Below are 17850 nucleotides of genomic sequence, written 5' to 3' on the forward strand. Positions count from 1 at the left end.
CAGCCAGCTGCTTGGGCATGATCCAGCAGCTACTCTCTGCTGTCATCAGCAAACAGCTGGTGTTGGGTCAGGAGATGTGCACTGCGTCTTCTCTCCTGTAGCTCCATCCTTCTTCTCTGTCTGTGGTGCTCAAAGGGTGTGGGCAACTCTGGAGGGTTGGAAACCACTGGCTGAGCTTCCCCTGTTGTCTCAAGGCTGTGAGGTGCCAGTTGCTCTGCCCCAGCTGCTGGTCGTGAACTCTGATCGGCTGGCAGCTCCTCTTCTTCTGAGTCCTGGCTGGCTACATGGGGCCCTTCTTCTCTTAAGGAGTCCTCGCTGTCACTGAGCACAGGCTGGCCCATGACAGGTATCAGTTCTCTTGCACATTTTTAGTTATTCTCAAAACAGCATTAAGGTTTTTGGTAATCTGCTAACTTTTTAAAATTCAGTCAAGAAATTAACCAGTGAATCATTGAAAAGGTAGAGTAGGCATCAGTTCAAAGCAGTCTTGACTCAGCTGGTAGCCCTACTTTTGTTTTCCGTTGGCTCTCAGCCTAAGTTACAGATCAGAAGCGTTGGTCACAACAACCTGTAGAGTCATGCCACAGCAGGGGATGCAGCTAGTGTTCTGCTCCCACCTGGGTTCTCTCCATCGGATGCCACCCCATCCTGTGCCCCAGCATTGAGTTGACCGGCCATTCTGTTAATTTGGACACCATCTTGGTGGCCACAAATGGATGAAGAGCCAATCATGTGGGTTGCTCTTTATCAGCATCAGGAAGGGGGGAGGGGGGAGAAAGCTTTGAAACCTGAATGCAATTTTGAAAACTGGCATCTCTAACTTTACCTGGGAATAAAAAAAAAATGACAAAAAGCTGTTTGTGAAGTGTCTCATAATTTGCATTACAATATGAAATGCAAATAGTTGGATGCAGTGTGTTTGATTTCCAGGATCTGATTATTTTTTTTAGAAAAACAACTTTTCAAAAGCACTTGATTTTTCCAGTACTACTTTTGGTGCTTCTGTTATTTGCTTGTCCCAATGACTCATTTTCTCTTTTTTCTTTCTTTTGTTGTTGTTTTCCCTATTTTTTTCCTTACCTTCCTGCCGAATCACGCCATCCACTCAACATACAATGCGAAAACCCATGTCTCCGTCTGTATGTTGTGCGCCTGCTGCTCAAACCAAATACTAATCTAAACTCAAAAACTTGTACATAATCTTGCAAATATTCATCCATGAAAACATCACATATAGGACACGGTTGGTTTCATTGAATTTTTAAAAACAAATCTCCTGCTTTTTTATTTTTCTCTTGGTTTTTATTTTGCTTCACTTCTCTTTAACTTTGAGATTTCAAACTGCCTTTGTGAAAAATGCTTCTCTGTCTGTATTTGCACTGTGGCTCATGACCAGATTTGCTTGTGCTATTGTCTTTCTGTAGACTAATTATAGCTGGATGCAAACCTGCCCTTACTAATACTCCCTTTCTTCATTCCTTGTGTTTCCATAACTGACAGAGGTGAAACTCACATCTGCATATGGTGTAAGAACACCAAAAAAATAATCTTTAAATATTTTTATTATAAGATATAGGTTAGCAAAGATGCATCAATATATTAATAAAAAAGATAAAGATATAAATTAATTTAACAGTATGCTAAAACCGAACATTACACAATAATTTGACAATATCTAATACACTGTGTTGACAAGGTTCGTTAAAATACTATATAACTACTTAGCTCATGACACTGGAGATCTGTGATCGGATCTCTTGACATTAATTTAGCTGCAAAAATTGCTGTGGGAGGTCTGGATTATGGCCATGGTGCTAGCCAGTTGGAAATACCCTTGTTGACCCGTTTGCCAAATAAATTATATGAACTTGCCTTTAAGAAAATGCTGCTAGGTGACTCAAGTGACCCACTCAAAATTCATAGAGATTTCCCATAGAATATTATGACACATTACACATGTATTACCCATTACCTCTTCAAATAAAGGTTGGGATGAGTGGTTCAGTGATAGAGTCATTCCTTTGTGTGTAGAAGTCTTGGAATAAGTAAATCATATCAAGTCTTGGAAGAAGTAAATTTGATGCCAGGCGGAAAAGATGTGATTCCATTTGTCAGTCAAAAAAATAGGTCCTGAGCTCTGATATCACTGTGAAAATTGTTGTGCACAAGAACAATAGAAATGTTGAGTTACTCCTCTCAATGCATGCCACTAATTGCTCAGGCACATCGGTTGTGTGGATGGGTGGGGGCTGCATGTGCACGAGGCTTTTTATGTCACTTGTATCATTGACTCCTCCTGCAACTAGTGCTGAGAACAGTCTGTGGAGAGCTTTGAGGAGCTCTGATTCCCCCTCCCCCCCTCCCAGTGACCCCTAGTTATGGGAGCTGGTGTTACTAACAGTTTGTGAAAAGGGAGCTTAAAATGTGGGAAAGGAATGGTTGAGGCTTGAAAGTTCAAAAGCACCTAAACTCTAATAGATTCCAAATATAGTGCAGTGTCTTAAATTAACTCCTAACAGAGAGAGGTTTTTTTTAACTTCACACTCAGGGCCAAGCTACACATGACGAATGACACTTGAACGGCAAGTGTATTTCTCCCTGTTCACTTGCCCTCCACTCAATCCACTTGCCGTTCAAGTGTCATTCGTCATGTGTAGCTTGGCCCTCGGTTGCCTTACCTTTCCACTTCCTAGATTCATGTTTTAAATTTAGAGCTGGTTTATATGGTGTAGTGAAAAATGGGGTTGCTGTGGCTCATTATCAACACATGCTTTGCGTGCAGGAAATCCCACCTTCAGTCCCCAGCATCTTCTGTTAATGGATCTTGAGTAGCAAATCTTGGAAAAGATTGGTGTTTAAAGAGCTGCTGCCAACTGTAAGCAGTACTGGGTTAGATGCACCAGGGAAGCATGTTTATTTGAACCTTAGCTTTGAAATCAGGCTCAAATTAAGCTTTAGGTACAGGTCCATGGTCATACAGGAGGTGTTTTGCATGCAGAAAATCTCTGTTCTTGGCCTTCACATCTCCAGTTAAAAAGATCTCAAATATCACATGTTCGAAAAGACCTTTCTTGCCATGAGTTAGTTGGGCACAAAAGAAGTTTCTTGTCCTTTAGTTGTAACTGCTATTATTTCAGAGCTAGCATCCAAGTAAAACATTTGAGGAATATTTTTTATTTTTTAAAAAATGTAATCTTGGGTTGGAAAATGCTTATATGTTCAGCCCCCCTTCAGTTCTGATGATGTAACGTCAATCAATCATCAGTTCCTTCGATAGTGTCAATTTAAAAAAAGGAAACTAGAAATAAGAATTGAAAACGGAATCCAGTCCCAAAGACACATTCAGCTGCTCTCCCGATCGTTGTCTTGACATGCAGATTGGAAACTTTTTATTAAGGAGAGCTGTTTTTAAAAAGAAAAAGAAAAACAATGCCACTACAGTCATATTGCTATAATTGTAATTGTTAGTGTTGTTTGATGTTGTTGGCTGCCTTAAGAGACTATTAGGAAGGAAAAGCTGGTTAAACTGAGGGCATAAATGAAAGCTAAATAAATAAAGGTCAGGATTCTAGGCTCCCAGTTTTGCCAGCCCTGAGTAGCCCAGGAGGACAGTTTCTTACTTTTTTTTTTTTTGCTTGTTTTCTCTGTGCATGCTTGGTGCCATCTACTCATTTTGTGATCTTTGCACTTTTCTCTTTTCTCTTTATTTGAGGATTGAATCTGAAGTACAGTGCGTACATCTAATTCTGAGCTGCTTGTGTCTATTAAAAACAAATGCCGGCCAAATGCATGCCCAACGGCTGATTTTCTTGAACTTTTTATGATACTGGTGGAATGTAGCGCTATTGGCACGACCGTCAGCTAGCTAGCATTTGAATTAGTGGCTGTCTAAACCCATGAGCCTTTTGCACCCGAAATAGCAGGGCCTGTGGGGCAGCTTTCATTTCAGCAGGCATCCAGTAGTAAAAATTTACCACGGTGGGGGGAAAAGCAAGTCTAGATCTGCTTAGCTTTAGCTACAAGGCCCCTCCCTCTCTGATTGTGTTACCAACCCAACCCCCTTCTGCTGCAGAGGAAATCCAAATATGTAGTGGAATTTTTAATCAAGGAAAAAGACTGAAATCAAGCTGTTAACATTTCCCATTCTGAGTAACTGGTTTTAGAACAAACTGAGGGATATGTGTTATTTGACTGATAGAGAGAGGTCCTCTCTCAGGCACATTTTTGTTGGGTTATATCACTGGATAATCTGTCTTTGATCATGGGAAAATAGAAGGCAGAACTGAACAAGCGCACACAAAGAGTGGAGAAAAATCAAAGCTCAGCTGTAGTGTTGCTTTGAATCACTTTGAAAAGGGTGGAATCAAACAAGCTATTAAACACCACCCTGGTTCCAAGGGCAGTCCCTACTTGGGGTTGCTTTACATCTTCTACAAACAGGCTTTCTGGGTGTTCAGGCTGGCCTGCCACCTGTTGCCTAAGTCAGTCTGAGGTTCTCATTGTCATCCTTCCATTAATTTGAGCAGAACTGTACACTTAATCTCCATCCAGGCCTTGACTTTTAATCTTCACAAATAAAGGAAGGTATTTAAAATGAGTTGCGCAATCCCTTCCTTTGCCATGGAGCAGGCCAATAGAAGCTCTCTCAGTTTGGGGGTTATATAAGTTTGAGCTACATTCTTGAGCTACAGTGGGCTTTACAGATCATAGCCCTGCCCCATCAACCACGCAGAAACAGAAAAACGTTTGAGGTCTCTCCATATCCCTTTTTGCTACTTCCCCGTAGCTGAGGGAGGGACTCTTGTGGAGAGGGGTTTTCTCATACGTGCTGCATGTGGAGTGACCTGCACTGACAAATGTTTCTTTTGGAAGGTTTTCTGGTGGCCGATTTGCTGCTTAGAACGCGAAGCTGGTAATTTTCTTTTCTTTCTTGCGGGCTGCGGCTTCTGATCCTGTCCTTATCTGAAGGACACAAAACCTTTCCTCTCCGCAGGACAATTTCATCAACCTCAGCTTCCTTCGACTCTTCCGGGCTGCAAGACTCATCAAACTTCTTCGCCAGGGCTACACCATCCGAATTCTGCTCTGGACTTTTGTCCAATCTTTCAAGGTGCGGTTAAAGTAAGCTTTAGAGCTCAACTTTTCAGTGCCAAATGGCTATCATTCATGTGTCAAACAATATTGTCAGAATGACTGTTTTGATTAATGGTAATTATTTGTCAATGGTAGGGACAGATGCTTCAATTTTATTCTACTTTAGGCATCATTTTGCCTTTCAAAATGAGATTTTTAGGGTGGTAAGATACTGAAAATTCTGTTATATCTGTAGCTCCCGTTTATTTCAGTTCTCTTCTCCTCTCCCCCAGTTGCTGTCACTTTCCCCCAAACATGACTTCCTTCTTTTCACCTCCACATGAAGTTCTGGAAGAGGACAAATAACTCCCCAGCAGAGCCATTTCAGCTTGGGAAAATGGATTGGGGGGAGGCAGGAGCCCCTTCTCATGCAGCTGTGTGTGTGTGTTCCCCATTGTACCTAAGCAGCTACGGGGGAAACAAGTCATGTCTGAGGATTCATTAAAAATGTACTGTGTAGTTTGGCCCTGAGACGGGTGCCTGAAGAAGGCAGCAGGCTATGATTCTGTTATGCTTTGCTTCATCCAGTGCCTCCAGGCAATTCTTCTGTTGGGATACCCAGTCCAGGATGTCGGCCTCGGCAGCTGTCCCCAGCCATGGCAGTGCTTGGTGCTGGCTCTGCTTCCTTCCTCACAGGGTAGACTTTCTGAGATTCCTTTAGAAGGGTGACTGATACCCGCAGTGGGGATCTGCTCACTGATGCCTGGAGCCTGGGTTAAGGGCCCGCCCTTCGGTATCATGCTCATAGGCTTATCTAGTTACTTATCTAGTGGCCAAGAACCATTTCCAGAAACCAGGGAAGGATGTTTTTGTATACTGGAAGGAATTTCTTCCCTTCAAACACATCCCATGCCACATATTAGAGCCTATTTGTTTTCCCATAAGTAATTTTTTAGAAAAATTGTGGTTGAAATATCATAGATCTCTGCTTCTTTCTCAGACAACCCCGTTTGGAACAAAGTGTATGGAAGGGATTGGATCTATATGCGTGTTCTATTTTCCTGCCAGAAAAAATAAAAACGGCACTTGTGGCACCTTAAAGACTAACGCATCTTTCTTGTTGCATAAGCTTTTGTGGAATAGAGACCTTCAGCTATAATGAACGGTTCTTTGCTTTGCAGTTGGCTGGGTTTGTGAGGGGGAGCTTGAAATTTTTCAATGAATTGTAATGGACCTGAATTATTAACAGAATTCATTCAGAAGATTCACATTTCTCTCCTCCCCCTTCCCCATTTGGACTTGGGGATTCCGTACTCACTGTAGGTGTTAACGCTTAGCAAGACCTGGTGCACTTTAAACATTATACATTTTAACTAGGCTATCATAAGTATTGAATAGTTTCCATATCTTTCTTGATTAGATATGAATTTTACATAATTGTATTTCACCCTGTACTTCCTGTATTTTATGGCCCTTTGGCCTTGCTGTTTGGTTGATTTCCCCCCCATTCATCTTACATAAAATATCAGCGTAGTGAAAGACTACAATTGCATTTCTAATCCACAAAAGCTTTCTGATGGAATAAACTTTTGTTAGACTTCAAGACTCCTAGTTATTTTTGCTGCAACAGACTAAAACAGATGCCTCTCTGCAGGGCTTTTTTCTGGGAAAAGAGATGGTGGAACTAAGTGGTGGAATTCAAGACTGCACAATGATGTCGTTTTGGGTCAGCTGGAACAAAGAGGGAATTTTTTAAAGTTTAAATCACCCTCGGCAAAAATGGTCACATGGCTGGTGGCCCCGCCCCCTGATCTCCAGACAGAGGGGAGTTTAGATTGCCCTCTGCACCGCTCGGCAGCGCAGAGGGCAATCTAAACTCCCCTCTGTCTGGAGATCAGGGGGCGGGGCCACCAGCCATGTGACCATTTTTTAAGAGGCACCAGAACTCCAATCCACCACGTTCCCACTGAAAAAAAGCCCTGCTTCTCTGGAATTACTTTATCTACTGGGTTTTCCGTTGAAGCCTGGGGAGACTGCTTCCCTTTTGCTGTCTGCATTTATGGTGGTATAGACCTCCTTAAAATCTGAAAACCGTGAAAAGAGAGCATGTGAATGACAGAAACAGAAGATAGAAGTGGGAACAGACCATGGTTGATGGGAAAGGGGAAAGGGGTAGAACAATACAACATGCAGGAAAAGGGGGGGGGGAGGCTAAGCATTTGCATTGGAGTGAGTCTTAGAGAATTTAAACAGACTGGACACTATCCACCGTGTAAAGTGAAGGTGTAAAGTGTGTCCAATGTCTATGCTAGGTGACTGATGTAGGTATGTGTTTAACTGGAAGGTGGGTTTCCCAAACATTTTGGAAAAGCTAGTGTGGTATAGACCACAGTTTAAATCCCCCATTTGGCCATGAAACTCACTGAGTGAATTGTTGAAGGCTTTCACGGCTGGAGAATGATGGTTGTTGTGGGTTTTCCGGGCTGTATTGCCGTGGTCTTGGCACTGTGACACTGAGAGATCTCTGTCTTTTGGTGCTACACCTCTGAAGATGCCAGCCACAGCTGCTGGCGAAACATCAGGAACTACAATGCCAAGACCACGGCAATACAGCCCGGAAAACCCACAACAACCATCACTGAGTGAACTTGGGTTAGTCACTACACAGGATTATTATGAGGACAAAATGAGTTGCCCTCACACTGTCTTTTTAATGTTATGAGGAGGCATAACATTAAAATATTAATAACTTTGCACAGAATATAGATGTCTTTCCTAAAGCTAGTACTTCCATTGCAAGGATATGGCTTTTCCCTCTGTGTTGAAACAGCAATATTTTGTCACTTGGAAGAAAACTTTCAGAAATAGTTAACAGCTTCTTCTTTCAGCAAGCTGTCTTGGGGATTCCACAACTAGACTCCCAGTTGGAGATTTCTGGCACCTAACCCAGACACAGTGCCCTAAGGTGGTCACAGCAAGCTCTTCATCTTAGCACTGTGTGTTACAAACATGCCAGCAAGTCAGATATTGGATTGGAGAATTGCTCGCTGTGCCAAGGCAGGGTATCATTCATTTTTCAATCATGTTTGTGTTGTGAATCCAGCATGTTTCTAACCAAGGTTTTAAAATTAAGCAACACATACTTCTTTTATACACCCACACATACACAGATCCATCAGTTGTGAAATTACTCTGGGGATTATGGAAGAGATGTTGGTGATGTTACGGGTGCTAGGCAATGGGGACCCAGCACAGCTGACTTTTCCCCACTTCAGAATGAACTGTGGTCAAAACCTGCAGAACAGGATGGATTTTTTTCCAGGAGTTTCTTCGGGACAGTGAATATATGTTTGCAGAACAGCAATGGTGCTATCAAAGCACCTCCACTTCCTATAAATTTCCATGTCTGCCTTTACCCCCATCGTCACATCATCTTGTGACCAGCAATGGGACCAGCCACTCCCAATTTGCAAGATGGTTGCTTAGCGCCCATCCAGTTTCTCTCCTGATACGTTTGCCTTATATGTTTTACGGAATGCATGGAATGGAAAGCCCCTGAGGCACCGCAGTTTGGGATGGAATCTTGTCTAGTTTTAGCCATCTGCAAAGATGGATGTTCTCACATGCATCGTTGCTCATGTTTATATTTCCCCGTTTCTCTCCTGCAGGCCTTGCCATATGTGTGTCTCCTTATTGCGATGCTCTTCTTCATCTATGCCATCATTGGCATGCAGGTAAATTGTCATCGCAGTCAAGGGGGAACTAAGGCTGCCATGCTGAAATAATATTCTTTTCTGGGATCACACATGGAGTTGCCAAGCCTGATGATTCCCCATGAGCAGGGCAGCCAAACACCTGGCAGAAGGAGGTGACCCAGCACCAAGTTATACTGGCAGGCATAGGAAGTCCACAGGCAGCAAAGTCAAAACCCTACCAGTGCCATCCTAAGCAGATGGACACCTTTCTAAGTCTGTTGAAGCCAATGGGCTTGGAAAGATGCAACTGCTTAGCATGGTCATCATGACGCTAAGCCTTATGTCTCCCTTTCCCTCACCACCATCATCTGGTCATCCCTAACAGTGGAAGAATGGTGCAGTGCCAGCCAGGAATGGTGTGTATCTGATGCCCTGGCAGTTGAGATGGTCAGGATCAGGGCTTTTTTTCAGCGGGAATGCAGTGGAATGGAGTTCCAGAACCTCTTGAAAATGGTCACATGGCCGGTGGCCCCGCCCCCTGATCTCCAGACAGAGGGGAGATTAGATTGCCCTCCATGCCGCTTGGCAGCGCGGAGGGCAATCTAAGCTCCCCTCTGTCTGGAGATCAGGGGGCGGGGCCACCAGCCATGTGACCATTTTCTCCGAGGGCAACTCACTGAGTTCCACCACCGCTTTTCCCAGAAAAAAAGCCCTGGTCAGGATGAATGTCAAGCATGCAGCCCAGAATTTAAAGTTTGGCTACAAATTTGCCTTCAGATCTCTTTAGAAGTGCAGTATTACCAAGAGCCAGGAAAGGAAGGTTCAGGGTGCCAAAACCCTTCCTTTCTTCCCTGTGTTCATATAGCTTGGATCCCACTGGGACTTGTCCATACACCCTGAGAGTAGATACTCAAATCCAATAGTTTTTCAACTCTAATCTTTAGAATTAGGTACTAAGCACCTGGTCTCTGGAAAGATGCAGAAGACACCAAGTGGTAAAATGGATCCTGCTGATTCCAGAAAGGGTTTGGAAGGAGAATCCAACTGATTCTTTATACCTAGTCCCTGGAAGCAGAATGTTTTTAAAAGAAATGGCTTATGAGAAGGAGTTTATTCTGCACCCTTTTACTGACTAGGCATGCTACCGAAAGCCTCCTCATCTGCATTTCTCCCTGAGTTTCGGATTTATCTGGTCTTTGTTTCTGATGCAGACCTGATGATGCTAAGGAATTCTCCCATGTTTATTTCCAGTGTTTATACAAAGCATTATGCATCTGCTACTTGCCAAAGCTTTGAATTTCTTCAGTCTATATGAATCACCCTCCCCTCTCTGCTGTGTCACTAATGTGCAGACGCACATTAGTAAAATACTGTAGAATAGCATTCTAGATGTAATTAGACAAAAAATGGTATAAAGATGCTTTTTTCCATGATAGTTAATCAGTTTGATGGAGAATACCTGCCTATCAGTAAAATACTATACAAGAAGAATCTTGATACTATCAAACCTACAGCATGGTTCCTCTTCCTCTTCTTCTTGCAGTGTTTTATTAATGCACATGTGTGCATAGCTATTGTGGGAATGGGGAAAAGTGAAAGAACTGACGGAAATGAAAGCTGTGTGAAAGTGGGCATACTCCAGTTCTGGATTTAATCTTACAAAATTCTCCTAGTTAAACTGGAATTCAGAAGGAGTGGAACAAGATTTTTTAAAAATGAAACAATAAAAGAAGAGAATGGGAGTCACATGCTCTTCTGTTGCCCAGCGTTTCCCCTTATGTTTGTGGCAACCAGGGGTCATTTTGTAGAAAAAGGGACTCATTAGCATAACTCATTAGCATAACCCATTAGCATGTGCCACGCCCCTTGACATCACTGGAAGTGTGTCATTAGCATAACTGATTTGCATATGCCACACCCCCTGACATCACCTATCCTGGCTGTTTTGGACCCAGTCCTGGCCATTCAGGGTCGAAATTGGGCCCAAAATGGCAAAAAGGGGCCCAAAATGGTCAGGATCAGGCCACTGCTGAGTGGGAGAGTGATCCACCACCCATCAGAGGCCCAATCCAGGCCATTTCAGCCCCAATCGAGGCTGAAACGGGCCCAAAATGGCTAAGAGTCAGGTGGGTGGGGCCACCTGACTTGTGACCTCTTTGGGGAACTGCTGGAACTGCGTTCCTGCACGTTCCCCCTTGAAATGAGCCCTGGTGGCAACACCCTTTACTGCAGTTTAGTATTTTCATGTGTTAATAGCACAAAAATCAATAAATGCAGGCATAGTTTTCTCCTAGGCCATATCTACACTACAAACATAACCTCTTTTTTCATAGCCATTCCCTCTTCCCAATACCCCGGGTATTGTCGTTTTATGCTGGGAGTTGGGGGTCACTAATGGAGCCTCTAGCACTGTCACCAAACTTTAATTCCTAGGTTTGTTTGGGAGAGGTCATCATGAGGAGGAGCTGGTTAAACAGCTATAAAACCAAGTGAGATTTGTAAAATAGGTATAACTTTAATTTACCCATCTTCTGAGTGTCAGATTAGTGTGAGTGACGCACTTGTGTTCCCTGTGCTATAATTTACATCCTTTTGTCCATTGTCAACATGTCTTGGCTCCTGAATGACTTTGACTCTATCCTAGCAGCTTCAGTGAGTTCTTATGAACATTCTTTTGACTGTTTTTGTACCCTCCCCAGGTCTTTGGAAACATTGCATTGAACGATGACACATCCATTAATCGCCACAACAACTTCCGAACATTCTTGCAAGCCCTAATGCTTCTTTTTCGGTAAATATTTCCATAATCTTTTCCATCTACAGGGCACTGTGTGAGCGGATTAGGTTTCCCTCTGTACCAGATGCACTTCTAAGGAATGACATCTAGCCTTCATGGTTCTGAGAATAGGCTTGAAAGTGCAAGCAGTGCCTGGTGAAATTTTAGAGTCTGTCCACAAATCACCTTAGGTAATCTTTGACTGGAGGAGGTGGATCTGTCAATGAGGCATCAATGATGGTCTGTGAAAATGATAGTGGCATCCTGCCTTGCTCACCGCCAGTGATCAAATCAACCAGTTTCATCTATATTAAGGTGTTCTAGTGCATAATTAATTGGTCATCTCTATAACTACCCAAGTAGTCTATATATTTTTTTCTGTTGTGCAGTCTCATGGAGTACCAAGTGGTAAAGCTTCCATGCATTTTCTAGGGGGTAGGATGGTTGTGTGTTAGCAATCTGTACTTGGTGGTGTTGAGTTGGGAAGGCATTTCCAGCTATAGAGTTTTGTGACGATTTATTTATTTATGACAATCCACCTTTTTCCATAGTGAACTTAATGTTGATCGGGGAAGACAACCTGTTCTAAAGAAGATATCTCTAGCTTATCTGTTATTGGTAAGAGGTACCATTATATGGCTCTAAATATTACCTCTTACCAATAACAGATAAGCTTGAGGTGTCTTTTGTAGGAACTGCTCGTCTTCCCTGATTCTTCTGTATAGTTTTCAGTTTTTTCAGCACCAGCCATTCTTTATATACCTATAATGATGTTAATAGTTGCAGTTCTCCTTTATTTCTAGTGTACTTGTCTTTTTTTAAGAATAGGTCTTAATGTCTCTGAAATTATATTGTGTGCTGAGGTTTGGGGGAGATAGTGTATGTGCTAATTTTTTAAAAAAGATAAAAGTAGTCCCTTGTGCAAGCACCGAGTCATTACTAACCCATGGGGGACATTACACAACGACGTTAACATCATGAATATTTAGTTAACATTTGATGGAAGTTATTTGTTTGAAACTGTCCAGGTTTCAATGGGTCTCCCAAGAAACTCTTGACTAATCTCATCAATGCCTGGCCTCATTTCCCCTCATCAATTTACCCTAATTAAGCAACACTTAACACTATTCACCAAACCTGGTAACTTTTCCCATCCGGTACTCATAAGGTCAGGGGTCATTTCATAGAAAAAGAGCTGGAGGAACTCATTAGCACAATTCATTAGCATAACTCATTCGCATATGCCACGTCCCTTGACAACACTGGAAGAGTGTCATTAGCATAGCTGATTTGCCACACCCCCTGACATCACTTATCCTGGCTGTTTTGGACCCAATACTGGCCATTCGGGGCTGAAATTGGGCCCAAAATGGCAAAAAGGGGCTGAAAATGGCTGAAAAGGTGCCCAAAATGGTCAGTATCGGGCCGCTGCTGAGCAGGAGAGTGATCCACCACCCATCGGAGGCCCAATCCGGGCCATTTCAGCCCCAATCCAGGCCGAAATGGGCCCAAAATGGCTGAGAGTCAGGTGGGCGGGGCCACTGTCATGTGACCTCTTTGGGCAACTGCCGGAACTGTGTTCCTGCATGTTCCTCCTCGAAATGAGCCCTGCATAAGGTCATCAAGCACCATTTACCCTATTACCCACCTCCGGAAAATCCATCAAATTATTGTTTGTGGGGGCAAATACATCAGCTTGCCCCAGGGAGCATTTTGTGTGTGTGTGTGTGTGTGTGTGTGTGTGTGTGTTTCCCATCCCTGGGAACATGGTGGCCGCCATGCTCCTTGCCTCCTGCGGTCTGCAACTGGCTCTCCCAGGTAAGTCTGAGGGCTGGCGTTTTCAAGTGCCAATATGCATATTCTCCCAAGTTTGTGGCGAAATTCATTCCACTCTTGTGTGCAACCAATGGGCCACTTAAGAAAAGCAAAACATTCTCCTTGTGCATAGAGAATTTACTGGTGAATTCCAGTTGTGCATTGTAGGAGCTTGTTATAACATCTTCTTCCTTTCATTGTTGTGTAGGTGACACTCTTACTGTATCCCAATAGTTTATAAAGCAACATCTGACTTATTTTAAAGCAACAACAAATCCCCTCACTACTCCGGCTGGGCAAATATTGTATAGAAAACATTTTGAAGAGCATTCATATTGATAATGTAGGAGATTATGTAAGTGTGTATGTGTATTGATGATTGCTTCCACACTAGCTGCTTGTTTGTTTGTTTGTTTGTTTATCTATCACATTCCTGTGCCTCCTTTCCACCCAAAGTCCCCAAGACATTAAAATATTTCGAACATTAAAAAGCGTTTAAAATACATATATGTGTGTGTGTGTGTAAAATATTTTTTAAATTACATATCCATAATATAAACATATAAATACATACAAATATAAACATATTAAAACACACAAACAGAGGAGGGCTAATAAGAGTTAGTGAGGGAATATCAAACAAAACAAAAAGTCTCTGCCTGCTGGTGGAAGACAACAGTAGAGGGGAAAAGACAGATCTCCTTGGGGAGGGAGTTCCAAAGTTCCAGAGCCATGACCAACAAGACCCTTTTTGGGGTTCTACCTGTCTGAAAACAACCAGGTTTTGTGTGTGTATGTGTGCGTGCGTGCATGTGTGTGTGTGTGAGAGAGAGAGACCACAGCATTCTGCATCAACTTTAGCTTCTGGATGGTCTTCAAAGGCAGCTCCACAGAGTGCATTGCAATAATCTCATGGCATAAACCACTGTGGCAAGATCTTTCCTGCCCAGGAACAGCTAAAGCTGGTGAAAAGAACCCCAGCCCACTGCTGCCACCTTTTTTTCCAACAGGGGGCCTGGGTCCACTAGCATTTCCAAGCTATGAACCTGCTCCTTTTGCTGTAGTGCAACTCCATCTAGAACAGGAGATACCCCAGTTTCTGGATCACACTTTCCCCAAAGCAGTAGCACATCTGTTGTGTCAAGATTTAAGTTTCATCCATCCAAAAACTGCATCCAGACAGTTCCAAGCCCAAAACTGGACTGGACTGGAATGAAATTCACTTCATTCAGGAATCCCTGAAATTGCCCGGCTACCACTCGTTCAATCACTGTGCTCAAGAATGGTATAATTGAAACTGGCTGACAGTTATTCTACTCCCCTGGATCCAGAGTAGGATTCTTTAGGAGTGGACATAGCAATCCCCACTTCAAGGCAGGGTAACCCCCCCCCCCTTTCTCAGGGATTTATTGTTTCCCAGATCCCGTCTGCTAGCCCCCTTCCCCAGATTTAAGCAGCTGGGGGACAAACCTGGAATGAACACAATTCATTCACTAATTTCTTTTCAACTTATCATTGTCTAATGCCAACTTGTTGCATTCTGTTATTTTCTCCGTTGATCTTTTTCAGACTTGACTGGTACCTTATCTTTTTTTTTAAAAAAAACCCTTAACATGCCGTTGCAGCACCTGCCTCTCCAGTGTAGACAGGCAAAGCAATATCGAGGCTTCCTGGGGTTATTGTCCCTTAATTGTTTTCCTCCTTCTTTATCGTTTTTAAAGCAGCTTCCCCGTCAAGATTGAATTAGTGGTTCCCTGTTCACTCTCCATTTCTTGAATTTCTCCACGGGTGGGGGAATTACTGCAGGTGTAAAAGAAAGGTCACTCTGGCTTCTGCCATCAGCGATTGGACATTATCTCCTTTCTCTCCTAAGAAGAACACTGTCTTCCAAGAGAAGACTAGCCCGATCTCAGCAGTTAGTCAAAGGGCAGTCAATGAGATTGCTGTGCTGTGCACCCCTCTGCCCAAGCGCCAGTTGAACAGGGACTTGCTGACAAGAGGGACGGACCCACTGCCACTGGCCGGAAGTCCAGGTGCTGCGGATTATGGGTTTGGGGTTTTTTTTTGGTATCATATTGAATCTGTTGTTTGGAAGTCACTATTAGGACCATTTGATCAAAAGAGTATCCATCTTTAAAATAAATGAATAAACTATGGGTTTTTCTCATGGCCATAGCTCATTATTGTTCTTTGTTCTTTTTTCTTACTGTAATGATGCAATTGTGATCATGAAAAACAGAAGGAGAAATGTAATGAGCAATGGCTTAGGTATAAAAGGAAGACCAGCAGTTAAATCCCCCTCCTTTCCCCTAAGCGGACAAGAACTGATCAAGTAAGGACCTTTTCAGGAATCCCTGACAATTGAAACAGAATGAACCCCTGACTCATAACAGCAAGCAATGATAATACAAAACCAACCAAGGTGTCCTATATTGTCATACTTTAGTACTATACATTTAAGATGCAACCAGACACCTCCACTTTTCCCACAAGGTAAGTGGATTATCCGGGAGGGAAGGAGGCATTTTTTCGCCCAGTCTTGTCAGATCTCAGACGTTAGGCAGGTACTTGGATGGGGGAACCACCAAGGGAGAATCTGCAGAGGAAGGGCACTGGCAGACCACCTTTGCTTCTCAGGGCCAAGCTACAAGTGACGAATGACACTTGAACGGCAAGTGGATTGAGTGGAGAGCAAGTGAACAGGGAGAAATACACTTGCCGTTCAAGTGTCATTCGTCACTTGTAGCTTCGTCCTCACTTGCCTTGAATGCCCCTTGTTGAGGTCACCATATGTGAGTTTTGACTTAACAGCACATACATACGTACCTAAGCTGGCTATTGGTATTTACCTCCTGTCACACTGGGATGGAACATGTTTATTGTGAATTAGGGACACAGTTGAGCAGAAATTTCCTCAGCACACCTCTTCAAAAAAGAATGAAAGCAGCACAACAGGGAGGGGCTGTGGCTAAGCAACAGACTTGTGTTTGCTTGAGACCAGTAGTGATATTCGATGGAACAATGGCTTGATTCATGAAGGCACTTCTTCTTACTACATTAATACACAAGTGCAATTGCACAGCTTCTGTTCATTTCAGTGAGACCTGTGCGGGGGAACACTGAACTGTGCCCTATATCTTTTGTTGGGGGGAGGGGGGACTGATCTAATTTTTGCCTTCCAAAGAATTGGACAAGTGAACAAATATGAAACATCCTTCAGCTAGAGTGAGGAAAAGGCAGAAGGGAAATCCAATTGGCTCTTATAAAATGTTTTCGTCCGCTACACCCTTGAGATACTTCTGCATCCATATGAAGTGTAATATTGAGACTGAAGTGTGGGTGTATTTTCATTTTCCTGTCTGCTGGCCTTTCAATCTCGATCAAAGCAATATGGTCAGGGTGCGCTTCTCTCTCCCCGCCCCCCTGTTACTGCCATGTCTGAAGCTAAGCCCTGAATGGTGCCTGTATGTTTCCTGGCCGTTTGGGTGGGTAAACAGCAGCTCCAGGGACCTGTTAGTAATCAGAAAAAATGACATAGGGAAAATAGATCCCATAGTAGCTCCTTTTTACACCATTGCCCTTAGTTTTGCTTGATTAAAATAAACTTCTGCAATTTAACCCCTCTTGATAAGGTAGTATTGTGAACGTCTTCTGCCCTTTGGTGCAAACTTGTTCATGCTGTGGTTGAGTGCCTGAGTTCAAACTGGTTCAGCAACAGACTCACTGAATAGCTTTACCCAGGTCCTTCAGCCCCTGCATCTACAATGTGAGAATAATAATATTGGTGTCAGGGGATGGGGACTTACCAACCCCTGACTAGTGGCTGCTCCAGTCTATAGAGGTGGTGGCTTAGAAAAACATTTCCAGCTGGTCAGCAGCCATAGAAGGGAGCAGGGCAGTGCCGTGGCTTTTGGAAAGGGGAACGCCTAATGTCTCGCATGGGCCAGGAATCATGCAAGATTTCAAGGAGTCCTGTGGGGCCTATACGACGTGTTGGACCCTGTATAAAAGTGGTGGGAGTCCAGATGATATGAAGGATCAACTGCCCATTCCAATCCATTCCAGCAGAAGGAGGAGATACTGGGTGCTGTAAACCCACTTTACTTCTGAGCTGAGGCCACAGGGCAGGCCAGAAACCCACTGAAGACATTGAACTCAGCCAGAGAGGGAAGCAATCTCTCCAGCAATAACACGCATGCACACAGAGACACACCAGGACAATTGGCCTGCTGGACAGGGTTGTCAAGCCTGAATTCTCTTTAGAAGTTAAATAATGAAACTGAGGCTATTGTACTTGGTTAAAGAATAGAATCAGAGGTTCTGATGGCTGTGAAACCTGCTAACAGGCACAGCTTTGCCTCTCTGATTTTTTTTTTAATGACCAGGCAGCAGGTTATAAATGAAAGTTATCAATATGCCAAAGTTTAGGAGTCAAGAAACTCACTTACCAATCAAAACACATGATGTATATAATTCAGTGCACTAGAATAT

General features: G+C 43.3%; 1 protein-coding gene across 1 annotated transcript in view; it reads left to right on the plus strand.

Moving 5' to 3' along the window:
- The window catches only part of CACNA1B (calcium voltage-gated channel subunit alpha1 B), a 443389-nt gene that overhangs the window by 384848 nt on the left and 40691 nt on the right, over nucleotides 1-17850 (plus strand). The window contains exons 34-37 of the mRNA XM_054997363.1: nucleotides 1238-1243; nucleotides 4994-5110; nucleotides 8742-8807; nucleotides 11468-11559. Of these exons, the coding sequence (XP_054853338.1) occupies nucleotides 1238-1243; nucleotides 4994-5110; nucleotides 8742-8807; nucleotides 11468-11559 (281 nt within the window). The remainder of the gene's footprint in view (nucleotides 1-1237; nucleotides 1244-4993; nucleotides 5111-8741; nucleotides 8808-11467; nucleotides 11560-17850) is intronic.

Source organism: Eublepharis macularius, chromosome 14 (assembly GCF_028583425.1).
Source record: "Eublepharis macularius isolate TG4126 chromosome 14, MPM_Emac_v1.0, whole genome shotgun sequence".
In the NCBI taxonomy this organism is placed as follows: Eukaryota; Metazoa; Chordata; class Lepidosauria; order Squamata; family Eublepharidae; genus Eublepharis; species Eublepharis macularius.